We start from the raw sequence: 17,607 nt of genomic DNA on the forward strand, positions 1-17,607 counted from the left end.
GCACACGCCAGCCTTGTTGCTGTCCACATCACTTTCTGGGCATCTTGAGCCGTACCTCTCAAAGTAGGACTTTCCTACATAAACCAGCAGTCCTGTTAAATTGCGTTTTGCATACTGTGTTACTTTGATGCCAGTGCCACGGCCCACACGCCAGCTCTGTTGGAAAATGAATGACTGAAAATAAATGGTGTAAAGTGAAGGTGATGGGTAAAGGAGATGAGGTTACAGCTTCCAGGAGAAGTGTCGCTCTCATCTTACTTGTGGAGGCATAGCCCGAGGCCCGGGCCGTCGGAGTACACAGTCTGAATGAGTGATGCCACCATGTGTCCGTCACAGCCTCCCAGACTCTAAACACTGGATGTTTGGGGGCATTTGGGACTTGGCTGGGCCAAAGCTGCTTTGAGAGAGCAGTTAGAGGCAGACAAACAGATATACATTCCCAGCTGGGTCACTGGGAACTTATGAAGGGAAGACTTACATCCATGTTATTGGATGTCGCAAGCGCTTTGCAGTCAGCTACTAATCTAAAGATTGGCTGCTTGAACCCACCCACGGAAGAAAGGTCTGGGTAAAATTGGAAAAGTAGTAGGCTAAATACATCCCTGTTACTGGTTTTTCAGTGTTAATAGATAGTCATCCACTCTCCACTTCACCTGGTGCTTCCAGGTGCTTGCCCTGATGCACATCTTTATCTAATTGCCTCCGTACCTTTGCATTCTGACTTTTAACTAAACATTTTATCACATACTTTTCCCTTGCCACAAAGTCCAGAGTATATGGAACACTGGAGTTTGCAAACTGCAGCCCGCGGGCCAATTAGAGTTTTAATGACACACAGCTGCACTCACTGTTCAAGGATTGTCTACCACTGCTGTCAGGTACAGAGGCAGAGTTGAGTGGTTGCAGCGACACTGTATTAGCCCTCAAGGCCAGTAATATTTACTTTATAGAAAAGGTTTGCCGACATCTGCTGGAATATGTTTTAGCCCAGCAGCTTTTATCTTGTCTGCGCCAAAGTTTTGTTTTGTTTTTATTCAGGAACAGATTTTATTTTATTTTTATTGTGCTTTCGGTGAAAGTTTACAATTCAAGTTAGTTTCTCATACAAAAATTTATACACACATTGTTATGTGACCCTAGTTGCTCCCTATACTGTGACAGCACACTCCGCCTTTCCACCCCAGATTTCCCATGTCCATGTCCTGACCCTCTCTGCCTTCTCATCTCACCTCCGGACAGGAGCTGCTCCTTCACTCTCATGTATCTACTTGAGCTAAGGAGCACACTTTTCACCAGTATCATTTTATGTTCCACAGTCCAGTCTAATCTTTGTCTGAAGAGTTGGCCTCGGGAATGGTTTTAGTTTTGGGCTAACAGAGAGTCCTGGGGCCATGTATTCTGGGATCCCTCCAGTCTCAGTCAAACCATTAAGTCGTCTTTTTACTAGAATTTGAGTTCTGCACCTCACTTTTCTCCTGCTCCATCAGGGACTCTGTTGTGTTCCCTGTCAGGCCACTGGTCATCGGTGGTAGCCGAGGAACACTTTATAAATCCATAGGTCCACCACCCAGATTTAACCATCAGCACTGCTATGTAAACCCATAGGTGACAAGGGATACTTTTTACCCTACCTAGACAGCTGAGGGCAGGTTTTGCAGGGAAAAGATGGTGCCGAATTGTCACCACCACCAATTGCCATGGAGTCGACTCCAACTCATGGTGACTCCATGAGTAGAACTGGGCTCCATAGGGTTTTCAATGGCTGATTTTTCACAAGTAGATCTCCAGGCCTTTTTTCTTTTTCTTTTTTTTTTATTGTTGTAGTTTAAGTGAAAGTCTGCAATTCAAGTTAGTCTCTCATAAAAAAATTTATACATACGTTATTATGTGACCCTAATTGCTCTCCCTGTACTGTGACAGCACACTCCTCCTTTCCACTCTTGATTTCCCGTGTCCATTCAGCCAGCTCCTAACCCTCTCTGCCTTCTCATCTCACCTCCAGACAGAAGCTGCCCATTTAGTCTCATGTATCTCCTTGAGCTAAGCAGCACACTCTTCACGAGTATCATTTTATGTCCCACAGTCCAGTCCAGTCTTTGAAGAGTTGGCCTCGGGAATTGTTTTACTTCTGGGTTGACAGAGTCCAGGGGCCATGCTTTCTGGGGTTCCTCTAGTCTCAGTCACACCATTAAGTCTGGTCTTTTTACTGGAATTTGAGTACTGCACCCTACTTTTCTTCTGCTCCATCAGGTGCTCTCTGTTGTGTTCCCTGTCAGGATGGTCATTGGTGGTAGCCAGGCACCATCCAGTTCTTCTGGTCTCAGGCTGATGAAGTCTCTTGCCTTTGTGGCCTTTTCTGTCTCTTGGGCTACTTACTTTCCTTGTGTCTTTGGTGTTCTTCATTCTGCTTTACTCCAGGTGGTTGGGACCAATTGATGCATCTTAGATGGCCCCTTGCCAGCTATTAAGACCCCAGACGTCACTCACCAAAGTAGGGTGCAGAACATTTTCCTAATAAACTTTGTCATGCCAGTTGACCTAGATGTCCCCTGAAAGCATGGTCCCCAGACCCTCGCACCTGCTATTCTGTCCCTCGAAGTGTTTGATTGTATTCAGGAAACTTCTTAGCTTTGGTTTAGTCCGATTGTGCTGCCTTCCCCTGTAGTGTGAGCTGTCCTTGCCTTCACCTAAGATAATTCTTATCTACTATCTACTTAGTGAATAACTCTCACCCTCCCTCCCCACTCTCGTAACCATCAAAGAATGTTTTCTTCTGTGTATAAACCTTTCCTTGAGTTCTTATAGCAATGGTTTTATACAGTATTTGTTCTTCTGTGACTGACTAAATTCACTCAGCATAATGCCCTCTAGCTTCTTCCATGTTATGTTTCACGGCTTCATTTTTGTTCTTTAGCGTTGCATAGTATTCCATTGTGTGGATATACCATAATTTGTTTATCTGTTTGTCTGTTGATAGGCACCTAGGTTGTTTCTGTCTTTTTGCTATCATGAACAGTGCGGCAGTGAACATGGGTGTGCCTATGTCTATTCATGTGATGGCTCTTATTTCTCTAGGATATATGTCAAGGAGTGGGATAGCTGGATCGTATGGTACGTCTGTTTCTAGCTTTTTAAGGAAGTGCCAAATCGATTTCCAAAGTGGTTATACCATTTTATGTTCCCGCCAGCCGTGTATAAGTGTTCCAAGCCCTCGACCACTCCAGGCCTTTCTTGAGAGGTGCCTCTGGGTAGACTGGAACCTCTTACTTTTCGGATAGCAACCAAGCACATTCACCGTTGCCACCACCCAGGGCCTCCTGCAGAATTCTCAGTGCCTCTAATTGAATGGTCCTGCTGACTGGTTCTTGAAGCAAAGGGACTAGGATTCTGGTTGGCAGGGTTGTGGGCTGCCCAGGTCTGGCACCTGCTCCTCTGGGCTGCAGGGTCCCTGTGGGCCTGTGTCCTCTCCAGTGGGAGACAGAGAGCTTGAGTGTATCACACACCCCCCAGCAGGATGGCTGGCTTGTCTCCGCCTTGGATCAGCTGGTTTAAGGCAGGCTGCAGAGCCAAGTTGGAGGGGTGGGGTCGGGGCACACACTAGTTTCGCAGAGGAGGATCAGGCTCTTATGGCAGGCTTGTGCTCACGTCTGCTGGCTGGGCTCCAGGCAGCACTGTCTGCCGATGCCGTGGCACTGTTCCCACCTGAGCTAGTCAGATGGAAAGTCATGTCACCGAGCTTCCCCACTGGCACAGATTGCAGCTGACCAGGACCGCCTGCCGTGAACACAGATCAGCTGCTGCCCCTGGACCAGGCAGATGGACTTTCTGGTGTCTGCATTATGTCACCATGTAACCAACATATCAGCAAGAATGCTCCCAGGGCGGAGTGAGATTTGCTATAGGTTGACTTCTCTCCAGGAGTTGCACATTTTGCTAAAGTCCAGGTCCTCCGTCCTCATCTCTTTGTCCCTGGGGAGAATCTTGAATTTCCCCAATGATTGTACAGGAGCCATGCAGAAGTAGGCAGGTAGTCTTGTCTGTCTGGAGAATGTGTGCGGCTGTAAACTCATAATGAACTCTTGTGAGGGCTGAGGCCAGTGGCGTGGACCACCATCTGGCCTGGCGTGAGACAAGGCCAAGCCCACATTTCCCCAGGCCCTGACTGTTGAGAAGCACAGGTAGCAGTTTGGTCTTTGTCACCCTAGACCCTGTCTGTGCCAATAGGGAGGTGCGCCTTAGGTTTCCCCCGAGCATGGCCTCCTGCTGTGAACAGATGACCAGGGACTGTGCAGCCGTCTCTGCTTTCATTTGTGTACAGGCATAGCATTCTTTGGAAATATGGCTAGTAGACATTTGCTGGAGACCCAGCTCATGGGCCACATGGCATTCAGCTGCTTTTGCAGGGTAGGGGTGCAGGGCACATGAAGCTCCAGGTGACCAGGGCAGACCAGGTCACCACCCACTTTTCTTTAGCCATGGGATGATGATGACGAAGATGCTGCGGACACCACCTTGTAGCATTGCTGTGAGGGTTCACTAAGCTGATAGAGGTCAAGTACTGTGTAAGCAGTCAACCCCACCCACGTGTGTGGCGGCAGTCAAGAGCCTTCCTGCTCACCCGCCCTCCCTTGCAGCCTGCTCCCTGTGAGCTCTCTTGAGGAGGGAGGCCTGCGAGTGGGCAGGGGTAAGGCAGTCATGGGCTTCAGTACAAAGTGCAGCTGAGCACAACCGCCAGGTTTGTGCTTGGCGTCTTGTGATGGATGGAACCTGCTGAGGCACTGATTTCATGCGGGCACGTTCGGTCTCATTCTTGTCCTCTAGTGCAGGTCCTCAGAGTCCCAGGAGCAAGCCTTCCTCCTCCCTGTCTCGTGACTACCAACTAATCTCCCTTCGTGGTCTAGGGATATGTCACTCAGCCCAGCTCCTTTGCCATGAGTCAGTCCTGAGAACCCAAACCAAGACCCATTGCTGTCGAGTCGATTCCAACTCATAGCAACCTCATGTGTTAACAGAGTAGAACTACTCCATAGGGTTTTCTTGGCTGTAATCTTTACAGAAGCAGATTAGCAGGCCTTTCTTCCATGACACCACTGGATAGGTTCTAACCGCCAACCTTCAGGTTAGTAGTCTAATGAAAACCGTTTGGGTCACCTGGGGACCTTATCCCTGCAAACAAAGGCCGCCAAAGCCTTGTTGTCAAGGAGGAGGACTGGCTGGGGGGACAGACTCGATGTGGGTGTTACGGGGGGCTTCCACCAACTTTGCAAGTAGAAGCTCACTCATTGACCTGAACCTGTTTCTGATTTATTTGTGTAAAATTTTTCTGTGCCTGTTTTTAGACTTGTCTGAACAAACTGGCTAAATAGTAAATAAGGTTAAGAATGTTTTTTGAAGAGGAAATAAAATAGTTCCTTTCTGTTGAAAGTTGACCAACATTACAGCTGTGCTATCTGTAAGTGCTGTCTGTCCTTAGAATGTTCTCAGACCCCTCGGAGCAACTGAGATGAAAGCAAAGAATGTCCTTGAAAGCCAGGGGGCTTCCTCACAGGGTCTGGGGACTTGGGCAGGAAACACCTTTATGTTTTATTTCCATTAACCCAGAGGTTCCCAAACTTTCTTGGTCCACAGCACCCTTAGTGTCTCAAGTTTCTCATGATGCTCCTAGGCTAAAAGAAATACTTAACAGTTTTCTTTAGTAGAGAGTTAGGGCCAAGCAACTTATTAAGTATTAATATCCCAACAGCTGCGTGGCTGTTGGAGAAAATAAAACACAGATATTGAAAGGAAAAATATTCTTAGTTCATCCTTAAATAACCACACTTCCTTGCTGGTGGGTTGTGTGCCTGTTGGGTGCTGCACAAGTCAAACCCGGGTACCCGAGTGCCACGATTCCTGTTCCATGTGGGTTTTTGCAGGGTTGCATTTTTATTACAGTGACTGCTGCACACCAGGCTTGGCAAGGTGTGATGTCAGAATGAACCTGGTACAGGCTGACATGAAAGCTGTGGACGGCCTGTGCTCAGAGTTCCCACAGTGCCCTGCCAAGCTTACTGTGACAGCCGGGGCACCTTAGCACTCAGTTTGGGAACCACGGCACTCACCTCTAACATCTCTTTGTCTGTCTCTTATTCCTCTCAACTGGAAGCATGCTATAGGGTTCCTACTGGGAGTAGATCCTGAGTCAGGCAGCTGGCTTTGAGTTGGAAACAGGTGAGATTCTCTTCCTGTTTCTTGGCCATGGATCAGTACAAAACCCAAGAGGGGCAGCATCTTTGGATCACTCGGACATACAACTTTGGGTAACAATCCTGTCTCCTCTGCCCTAAGATTCCAGGCAGTCAGTTCCCCCTTTCGTCTGCAGGTGGGTGTAGGAGTCAGCGTTGTCAGAGTGCCTCCTTTGCTGAGTCGTTCTCTGGCACCTACTGTGCGCGGGGAGTGCAGGAGTGGGGTGAGGTGGCCTGGCTCCCAGGTGCGTGTGTGGGCGAGGCTGGGAGAGATGAGACCTCCACAGGGAGGTGCTGGGGGCTGGGTGGGCTGGGTGGGTGGGCCAGGCAGCCTTGGTGGTGTGGAGCTGAATGTTTGGAGCACAGGGTTTGTGAGTGAGGAGATGACAGAGGTAAAGGCCTGGCCTGGGGGGTGGGGCCAGGGGAGACACACAGGGAGCATGGCCTCAGAAAAAGTCCTCTGGCTCTTGGGTGGAGCTTCTCACCAGGCGCCTCTTATCCTGGTTCTGAAGCAGACTAGACATTCTGTTGCCTTCCCTCATGTTACTGTCTCTGAGAGATTTCTTGTCTCAGAGATGAGCGGGTTCTGGAGGCTTCCTAAGGCTCTGTCTCACCCGCAGATGTGGAGGGCTGAGCCATTTAGGTATAGGTTGCTTGGGTTCTGCAGCATGGTTGGGTCGGGATGTGGCCTAAAGGCACACCGGCCCCAAGGGGTAGGTAGTGGGGTGGTCTGTCCGGGTCCCAAGTGGGCCAACTGGAGGTCCCGGACATGGCATGGATTCCCTTCGTTCAGCTGTCATTGCCTGGCAACCTTCCACATCATGGGTGTGGATATCTTCTGTCCTCAGTTGTCTCCAGCTGTCTCCTAAAAGGAACTTCTTCTGGTCCCCGAGTCCACCTCTTTTATTGAACATACGTCACTTGTGTCTTTGGATTTAAACTGACTTCTTGTTAGGTGCTGTCGAGTCGATTCCGACTCATAGCAACCCTCTGTACAACAGAATGAAACACTGCCCAATCCTGTGCCACCCTCAAAATCTTTTGCTGTGCTTGAGCTCGTTGTTGCAGCTTCTGTATCGATCGATCTCGTTGAGGGGCTTCTTCTTTTTCACTGACCCTCTACTTTACCAAGCATGGTGTCCTTCTCCGGGGAGTGGTCCCTCGTGATAACATGTCCAAAGTAAGTGAGACAAAGTTTCACCATCCTCCTTTGTAAGGAGCATTCTGGCTGTACTTCCAAGACAGATTTGTTTGTTCTTTTCGCAGTCCATGGTGTATTCAGTATTCTTTACCAACACTACAGTTCAAATGCATCAACTCTTCTTCGGGTCTTCCAGCTTTTGCATGCATATGAGGCAGTTGTAAATCCAATGGCTTGGGTCAGGCACACCTTAGTCCTTTAGATGACATCTTTGCTTTTGAACACTTTAGAGAGGCCTGTTGGAACAGATTTTCCCAATGAATACGTCCTTTGATTTGTTGACTGCTGCTTCCATGGGTGTTGACTGTAGATCCAAGTAAAATGAAATCCTTGACAACTTCGATCTTTTCTCCATTTATCATGATGTTGCTTATTGGTCCAGTTGTGAGGAGTTCTGTTTTCTTTACGTTGAGGTGTAATCCATGCTGCGGGCTGTAGTCTTTGATCTTCATCAGTAAGTACTTCAAGTCCGCTTTACTTTCAGCAAGCAAAGTTGTGTCATCTGCATAGGTTGTTAATGAGTCTTCCTGCAATCCTGATGCCGCATTCTTCTTCATATAGTCCAGCTTCTCAGATTATTTGCTTAGCATAGATTGAATAAATGTGGTGAAAGGATACAACCCTGATGCACACTTTTCCAAATTTTAAACCATTGAACTAACTACCTCTAATGGAATTAACCTCAGTAGCTCCTAGCAGGGGGATCTTGAACTTCGTTTGTCACTTGAGTTATGGATAGAAGCCAGCCCACTTGAGTTATGGATAGAAGCCAGCCTGTTCAGACTCTCTGCCTGGGCCCTCTGGGGGTGTTGTGTTCAGGGCACTTGGTATGGGGGCATCCTCACTTAAAGGCCAACTGAAACCACCAAGGAGTCAGGCAGGTCTGGGCCCCTGGCTGGCTAGAGTCCTAGCTCCTCCAGTTCCAGGCTGATGAGCAGGTAGTTGCTGAGCTCTGCGCCTCTCTTTCCTCCTCTGTGAAATGGGGTGAGACTAGGCGCATCTCACAGTTGTCATGAGGACTCCAGTATCACTCTCTGTGAATGTGAGCCGGCAGCTGGACAGGGCATCTGGCCTTGGTTCGATGATGGTGGTTGTTTAAGGCATAGTGATGAGGGAGAGTTAGAGAACCAAGTTTTCTGTAGAAAAACCTCCATTTATCTTATGAACAGAAAAAATCACTGTCCTTGGCTCTGGGGCCTGTCTGGGCCTGGTGTGAAGGTGAAGTAGTATGTCGTTGGTCGAGAATGCACTGGCAACCTCTGTGCCCTTGGCTTTGCCACATGCCCGCGTGGACAGAGAAAGCATGCAGCCCAGCCCAGCTGCTCCGGGTGGCCCAAGGAACACAGTCACCGTGGCTTCATCTTGCCTCGGAGACTTCCAGAATGTCCTGACTTAATAGAAAACTGAGACTGCTTCCTCTTGGCAGGATGGTGCTGGTGTGGCCCTGGCCCAGTGCTTCTCCTCCCAGGTGGGGCTGAGGGAGCCTGGCTGGGGCAAGTCTGGGGGGTCGGTTTGCAGGGGGAGGGTAGTCCAGCCCCCTGCCCCCACATCTGCCTATGCACCAGGCGTATACTCCCAAGCTTCTTTCTAAAAGTCTGGTGTTGAGACCAGCCCACACGTGACTCTCGGCCCCTTGCTGCCGCCCTCCCTCTGGCTCACTTGCAGCACACTGACCCCTCCCCGTGTGGCTGGGCCCCCTCACACTCGGCCCCTTCTGTTCCTTGGACATGTTGGTTCTGCTGGTACAGTCCCTTCTCTGTGGTACTGCTCCTCCAGACAGACCGACACACCTGTCCAGGCACTCAGCATGTTTCAGTCACATAACTGAAGAGCTGACATTTTTTGTTGGCATCACTCATCCTGCCATCCCCTTTCCCTGTCTTGCCTGCACTCCCATCCCCAGCTCCTGTAGTTGTCCAGTGATCACCTCTACCTGGGTACCATGGAGGGTGTGAGAGTGGGCACCTCTCTTTCTGCTGCTCCTCCCCTACCCCTGCGCCTTCCCCTCTGACAGGTTCTCGCAGATGCTTGGGTCCCAGCCTACTGTGGGGCCTGGGCAGACTCCCCACCTTGCTCTCCCCTCTGGGGCCCTCCTGTGCTTCCTCTCATGTTCCTGTGCCCCCTCGGTGTCCCCACGGCCCCCTCCATGGGGGCACACCACCCTCAGGACTCTCGTCTCACCCCTGTCCTGCATCTGTTGGTTTATTTAGTGGTGGCATTTGTGGGTACCCCCCAATTTTCTGTCTTATTTACCATACTTTTTTTAAAAATATATTTTATTGTGTTTTTAGTGAAAGTTTACACAGCAAATTAGGTTCTCATTTAACAATTTGTATACATATTGTTCAGCGGCATTGGATACATTTTTCACAATATATCAGCTTTTTCATTGTTTCCATTCTGGTTGTTCTGTTTCCCATAATACAATGTCCCTGTCCCCCCCTTACCTTCTTATCTTTGGTCTAGGGATAATGTTTACCATTTTGGTTTTAGATGATTATTGAGAGGAGCACAGTACTCAAGGGTGATACTTTTTTATTCTGTGAGCCAATCTGTCATTTGAAAGGTGACCTTTGGGAATGGTTTGAGTTCCAAGTTTAAAGGGTATCCCATGGTGATAACCTCTGGGGTTCATCTAGTTCTACTGGTCCAGTAAGTCTGACTTTTTTTTTTTTTAAAAAGGAATTTGAGTTTTGTTCTATGTTTTTCTCCCATTTTGTCCAGGGCCATCGATTGAGTCCCTGGTCTGAATGGTTGGTAGTGGTAGCCAGGCACCATCTAGTCTCAAGGTAGGTGAGGCCCATTGCTTGTGTAGACTATTAGTTGTGTAGACTAGTTTCTTTTTTGCATCTTTGGTTTCCTTCTTTTTCTTTTGCGCCAGACAAGTAGAGACCAATAGTTGTATCTTAGATGGCCACTTGCAAGCTTTTAAGGCCCTAAATGCTACTCACCAAACTAGGATGTAGAACATTGTCTTTATGGACTGTATTATGCCAAGTGACTGAGTTACCCCATGAGACTGTGGTCCTAAGCCCTCAAACCCAGTAAACCAATCCCATGAGGTGTTTGGTTATATCTAGTTAGTATATTCGTATATGCCTTCCTGTACATATATATGCATACGTATCTGTATAATCATGCACATATTTTATTGATATTTCTGTTGTAGCACAATTGTATATCCCCCAGTGAATTTTTTTTTACATTTTCCACACAGATCGTTCATTGACATTATTTAAATTTATCACAGTTTGTCAGCATTCTCTTTAATTGTGTTTATACCCTTCTGTTTGTGGTCAGACACTCGTCTTTACTATGGTTGTGCTATGCTCAATACTTCCACACTCAATGCCACTTACCCATCACCAGAAGCCATATGTTTGTTTTTAAAGGATACTCAAGTTTTTAAAGTAAACTCAGTCATGGAAATCAGTACTGTTAAATGCCATGAGAACAAAGCAGCATGGTTAAATTCTCACAGATCACATTGTCTATGAACACCTTGGAACACAGCCTTTCCACTGGCACCCAGCTAGACTTCTTGTCAGTGCTGGGATGGGAAAGGGGAAAATTGCCCCGAGTGATGAAAGACTGTCCACCTGGAGCAGGTCTGCAACCTTTTCACCAGCTCTGTCCTGAAGGAGCCATTGACCTGCCTCTCCAAGTCCTCCCACCCTTTAGCCACTATATGTCTGAGCTTGGAGAAACCCTCTTCTCTCCTTCTTGCCGGTCACTGTGGACATCGGTATCCCAGCATACCTAACATCCCTCCTGTCTCCCACAGTGCCCCTACCTCGCTGCCCTGCATTTACTGTGGGCTGGATATAAGCTAACAGTGCCTTTTGACATCCCATCTTGTTCTGAATGCCCACCACATTTTTCTCCTGGGGTCCCCTCCACGGGCCTCCACCTGGCCGGCTTCCCCACTGCGGGTCCCTCTTCCCTGTCTCGAGCACTGTGTCACATTTGTGGCACCTGCCCTCACCCCCTTCTGCAAAGATGCCTCCTGAGCCAGGTGCTGCAGGTGGAGCTGGCCTTGGTATAGTTTATCCTCTCTGTCCAAGTCTTGAGAAACTGGAGGGCATGGGCTGTGAATACCAGACTTGGCGTCTGGGGCAGGGGGCCTCATTATGCACTTGTGTAGCAGTGAATGTGAGACCCCTCTAGACATCTAACTGGCACCACTGAGAATGCACCCTGCCCTCAGCACCTCTGGGTCTTCACACCAGGTGGCATGAGCATGTCCCTTCCACAGTGTTACCCCCTTTTGTTGGCCAGATGATTGGAGAATGATCCAGTGTTCTTTAAGTGCTTTGCTTCCCGTCTCTGAATAGGCAAAAGGCACTCTTAAATCTTGTATCTGTTTGGTGAAAGGAGGGGAAAGAATGTTGTTGTCAGCTGCCGTGAAGTCACCCCCAGCTTTGCTGCAGGGCCTCTTCTGGGCCACTCACTGCTGGCTCTGTCAAGGGGTTCCTTCTGGACTTCTCACCATCTTTAGTATTACAGCCCTTAACCCATTACACCTCTTTTTAGGAGGTGCAGCTTTTTTAGGAGGTTCCTCACCTTATCTCTCTCTGCTGCTTCTCTCTTCTTTCTTATTGCCTCTAAAAGCCTCTGTGGGGTTGACTGCTTATATAAGCAAACTCCTTGTCAGTGTCAACGCGTGGCCCTCCCAGTAGGACCACAAACCCACCAGTCCCCACAAGTCACTCAGTCCTGTTGGGTAGATTTTCAGGCCACTAGTTTGCAAAGCAAGTTGACCAATCCCTGCAAGGTGTGTAAAATAGACCAATCACAGGGCAGACTGCAGCCCAGGGGTGGACAAAAAGTATCAGGCCATCAGGTGGTTTACAGCTTATCCAGGAAATGTCAATTAACCTGGACAAAAGTAAACCTGGGGTAGAAAACAACTTGGAAGGCTCCCCTCCCCCAGTTGCCTTCAAAGAACTAGGGCAGAGGTAACTCCTCAGGGCTTAAGGAGAAGATCTCGCAAGTTGTTTTTCCAAAGAACCAAGTCGAAAGGCTCTGTAAAGGAACTCATTCCACCATTCTCGGTTCAGCAGCACAGCAGCACTTAAGCCTCTGCTGATAGAGGGGTGGTGTGTGCACATGAGGTACATTGGCTGTGAATCCAGCCTGGGGTCTCCCTCATGGAAAGAGAGAGTTCTACCACTGAACCACCAGTGCCCCCAGCAGGGAAGAGCAGCCCTTCCTTTTAAAGCAAGCCAAGGTCTTTCTCAGACACAGTCTATGAGACTGACAGCACTCGCTATGGTTGCTCTTCAGCCAACTGCTTTGAGCCAGATTCGCACCATGCCCGTTCAAAGTCCTGCACATGCAGCCTTGGGGCTCCTTGTGCCTGGGCCCTCCCTATCTAGTGTCCCCCCAAATACCCCATCTGTTCCCCCATGGCAGCCTCTTCATGAGAGCCACTCTCTCCTGCCTTCCCTAGCCAGGCGGTAGCTACCTCTGTAGCCAGCAAAGCACCATGGCAGGCACAGCTGTCCCTGTGGTGATTGGGCTTCTCTGGCTTCTCGTCAGCCCTCAGCTCACCTTCTAGCCCCTGGGGTCAGAGGCCGGGCATGCAGGGCGAGGGCAGGAGGTCTAGCTCGTGCAGCCCCTGACTGCAGATGGCCCAACTGAGGCGTAATGTGGGAATACACCAAAGTGCATTTACAGGCACCTTTGTGGGACTCTTGGCTTCCGTTACCCTTGGGTTGAGATGGTGTGGAGTCATGAAGGAATTTGTCAGTGCCGAGGGTGTGCCTCAGCTGTGCTGACTTAGAGCTACCTCTCAAGCCGCCCGGAGTCTGAAGACGATGGGGGGATGGGGTCTGCCACGTTTCCCATGGTTGGGTGAGAGCATGCTCCTGGGGCCTGGGTCTGTGCTTTGACCTCAGTGAGCACCTTCCGGGATCAAACTACGCGAGCCAGCCAGGCTGTCCCAGTGAGGCCTTTCCTTTGCCCTCTCTCCCCACATCCTTCCCTGACTCCTTGGCCAGAAGGATTCTCACCCACTGAACTCCTCTGTTCCTAAGGGTTCTCAGTAAGGGCAGGCAGCCCGAGCTCATCACGTCTCCCTACTAGTGGGACGGGTTTAACGCTGACTGATCATGCCTTGTTCTTGCAGGTAGGACAGTGACACAGCAGGCAGTGCACAGATGGAGCAAGTGGCCCGGGCATGCTGAGCGGGCATTCCCCTTGCTACCGGCTAGGTAGACTCAGTCCTCCACTGAGAGTGGGCCATGTGCTGCTGGGGCCACATAGTGATAAAATACATTTGCCCCTGACCGGCAGGTACAAAGGCACCTGGATAGGGGTGCACACACAGGCACAGGCTCTGCAGGTGGGGCAGCTGGGAACAGTGTCCTTCCATGGTCAGTCAGGCTATGACCAGGTGGTTATAAAGCAGTTTCTTTGTTGTGTTTACAAATAGCAGTTGCCAAGAAAATGTCAGTCGTTGGGGTGCCCTCTGAACCCACATGGCATCAGAGGTGGCCGAGTCAGCTGCCATCCGGCCCGCCTTACCTCCGTGCCTGGCCTAGCCCGTGGTCACTGGCAGCTCTGTAGTCCAGACCCACAAATGCAAGCAGAAATGGTAACATTAGCACCGTATTTGGGGGCGGCTCTCACACACACAAGCAGCATGCCCCGCGTTCACAGGTGGGAGGGTGGAGTGTGGTTTGCAATCAGGGGCTCCTGTTCCTCCTGCCCCATAGCACCCGCAGCCATGTGCTTCGCCGCATGGATGTGACCCCTCTCTGCTGGGTGACAAGTCTAAGACAGGCGGCAGGAAGCCCTCAGGAAGGAGGAAGCGGCAGGGCAGTCCCTGCCTAGCGCACAGTGGGGCTGACTCCATCCCCCCCATGATGGCTGTGGTTAGGCTAGGCCATGAGGCACCGCACCCCTGCCACCCACTGTTACGAGACCTTCTCTCCCTGCAGAGTGCCCGGTGGAGAATGTGATGGGATCGGTAGCATGTCTGCGGAGAGCGGCCCTGGGACGAGATTGAGGAATCTGCCCGTGATGGGGGATGGACTAGAAACTACCCAGATGTCCACACCGCAGGCTCAGGCCCAGCCCCAGCCAGCCGCCACAGCCAGCGCCAACCCCCCGCCCCCTGAGACCTCCAACCCCAACAAGCCCAAGAGGCAGACTAACCAGCTGCAATACCTGCTCAAAGTGGTGCTCAAGACACTATGGAGACACCAGTTCGCGTGGCCTTTCCAGCAGCCCGTGGATGCCGTCAAGCTCAACCTCCCTGTGAGTAGTGGGGTCAGGCCTCCTGCATCCCTGCGGGGGAGGGTGCCCATAGGGACAGGGTAGGGGTCCTCAGGAAGCCCAGCATCTGGCCCCAACTGCCTCCAGCACCCCAGTGAGTCAAAGTCACAAATAGTAACTGATTCCTCAGATGTAAGGATATGAGACAAACGGTGTGGAGATTGAAACAAGGGGCAAGTGAGCACTAGGAGAGTCCCATCAGGTTCCGTGGTGGGCTGGAGTTGGAGCCCTTGGCAGCCTTGGCCTCGTCCTCAGGCATGACTGGCCAGATGCTACCGGGTGCTCCCCTCTCCCAGGCACTCCTCTCCTCTCCTTCCCTCGAGAGGTTTCCATTCGCCCCTATCCCGGCCGGTGGTTCTGGAAGCACAGCTTGTGTCTTCAGCTGAACCCAGGGAGCAGACAGGATAAATGCTTTCATTTTTTTCTCTTCATCGAGGAGACTTTGTCCTCTGCTATTTGCCAGGCCCCACACAGCCCCGTGGGCGTTCTAAAAGTAGGGCAGGGGATGGACATGCAGTGGCTGCCCTTAGTCATAGCTGGGGCTGAGGGGGCCATGAGTGCACATGTGGGCGTCATCAGCCTCTGGTGATTGTCCCAGTGAGCCCCCCTGTGTCTGTGATAGCCATCCAGGAGTCAGGTTCTGCAGGCTGGTTGGGGGGGCGGTCCCCCCAAGTTCAGGCTCTGCGGCTGCTCTTGTGTTAACCAGGACAAGTAGCAGGGCAGGAACGAGACAGGAACAGAGCCCATGGAGAAAGGGGAAGCTGGGGCCCAGAGACCCCGAGAAGGCAGGGCCATGCGGTTGAGGTGCCAGTGCCAGCCAGCAGAACAGAGCAGGGTGGGTGACCTGAGGGAGAGTGGTTTGGGGGTTGGAGGTCAGTGTTGTTGTGAAATGGAGGCAGGATCAGAACCCCCCCTACCTGGGGAAGAGAGAGTGAGTCCTCCCCTCATCCCTGTGACTTGCTGTCCTCCCTCAGCAGCCCCCCAGAGGGAGGAAGAAGAGGCCGGTCCATTCGGTGGTGGCATTGATCTGCCATCAGCTCTGATCTGGCAGAGAGCTGGGGATGGGGCTGGACCAGGGGCCACTCGCTGCAGCCTGGTGCCCAGGGCTCCTCCTCTGCAAGGTGGTGTTAGGGCCGCCGAGAACGTGCACCTCCTTCATCTGCTTTCTGCTGCCTTCCAGGCCTTGACCTGTGTTTGGCCTCTGTTCCTGCTGGACTTTTCCCTAGAATGGCCCATCAGTCAGTCCCTCCCCGACTGAAGGCTCTCATCCACCTTCCCCCTCCTGCGCTGTCCCCTCCATGGTCCAGTTGCTCTTGAGCCATTTAGCACACCATGGCCGCTTCAATCTGGAAAACATCATTCAGCATCTCACCCCCTTGTAAGAGACTTCTGGCTGTAGAATAAAATCGGAGAACATGGTTCTTGGTGGGTCTGAGCGGGGCTAGCCACACCAGCCTTGGGAGCTCCCACCCTCTGTGTGTAGGCCCCTTGGCCACGTGGCCTTCCAGGGTCTGATCTGGAAACACAGGTGCTGCTGTACCCATCCCTGAATTCCTCATATGATTCCTTGTAAAGAAACTTTTGGTTTTAGAACACGTTTACGTTTACAGAAAAGTTGTGGAGCCTGATTTCAAGGGCTAGGTCCACACCTACTATTAGGTCCTTGTGTTTGGACCTTACAGGGTCAGGTCCAAGGTTTGGGAGCTGGGTCTGCCGGGAGTCCCACCATGGCACTGAGCCAGTCATTGTTCAGCAGCATGGCGGTGCCCTGTTGTCAAGGGCTTTCGCTCTTTAGACTCCTGCTCTCTGGGTTTTCTGATGGGACTACATTTTGCATGTCCTCTCCCTCACGTCAGTCAGGTTTCCTTTTTAAAGCGGGATGGTTGCATCCCCTCTGTGGCTTGTTGTTTTCTCACTGAGTAGAGGGTTTCGGGGAGCCCACGTTGTGCAGCTCACCTCAGAGACCCATGTTCCCTCGTGATCTCTGACCTCCTGAGACAGCGTTTCACTGGGATTGGTGAGGGTGTCATCCAAACTGGGGGGCCGAACCCCTACTGGACATACAGAGACAGATGTGTCCTCTTGGTGTGGGCTGCCCTCATCTCCCCAAACCCTGACACCCACCCACATCTTCTCGCCCCCGTGGGCCCAGCTCAGGTCTGCCCTCCCTGGATGCACCTGCTGTTCCTGTGTTTCTTTCCCCCTCATCGCACCCAGCTCCCAACATGGTGGGAGTGGATGGGGCACAGGCACAGGGCAGCCAGTCTTAGCTTCGGCTGCCTTCGAGCTGTCACTCCATCCACATGAGAAAGCTCCACTCTGGACACTTGTCACCCTTACGTGGGCTATGTTCAAGCACGAAAAGAAGTCAGGGAACCAGACTTAGAGAAGAGGGTTCTTCTGGTGGTGCCTCAGTGAGGCGGAAAGCAGGGCCTGGGTGGGGGCTCAAACCCTGGCCTCACGGGACTGGGATTTTACAGACGTGTAAAGTTTTAAAGGAGGGGGTGGTAAACAGGACTTGCCAGGGGTGGTTTTACCAGCTAAGAACAGATTCTTTTAAAAGGCTTTGTGTTTTCCCCATTATTTCCTTACAGTGAAAGGCTATTTTAACATCCAAAAAAATAATAAGAAGAAGAAAACCATAAATCTCAGTCAAGACCTGTTCCAAACAGGACAGTTGGCAGACCTCCCCCTTTCCCACTGGGGGTGTGATCACGTCCGCTCCAAGAACACCTAGCACTCAGGACTTGTGCTTGGGTCACATTAGCTTTGGGGTCTCCCTCAGGGTCGCTGGCCAAGGATGCGGTAGCGCTTCTGCTTGTGGGGTGGCCTGGTGGTTGCAGGCCACCTGGCCCGTGTGTGCCTGAGGGGACCTTTGCACATGGCGCTCTTTGCCCCCCA

The 17,607-nt window shown here is 51.1% G+C and overlaps 1 protein-coding gene across 1 annotated transcript in view; it reads left to right on the forward strand.

Moving 5' to 3' along the window:
* Positions 1-17,607, forward strand: part of BRD4 (bromodomain containing 4) — a 79,563-nt gene that overhangs the window by 35,279 nt on the left and 26,677 nt on the right. Inside the window, 1 exon segment of the mRNA XM_023738775.1 lies at positions 14,370-14,688. Coding sequence (XP_023594543.1) covers positions 14,404-14,688 — 285 coding nt within the window. The 5' untranslated portion in view covers positions 14,370-14,403.

The sequence above is a fragment of the Trichechus manatus genome, unplaced genomic scaffold (assembly GCF_000243295.1).
Source record: "Trichechus manatus latirostris isolate Lorelei unplaced genomic scaffold, TriManLat1.0 scaffold00122, whole genome shotgun sequence".
NCBI classification, from domain to species: domain Eukaryota; kingdom Metazoa; phylum Chordata; class Mammalia; order Sirenia; family Trichechidae; genus Trichechus; species Trichechus manatus.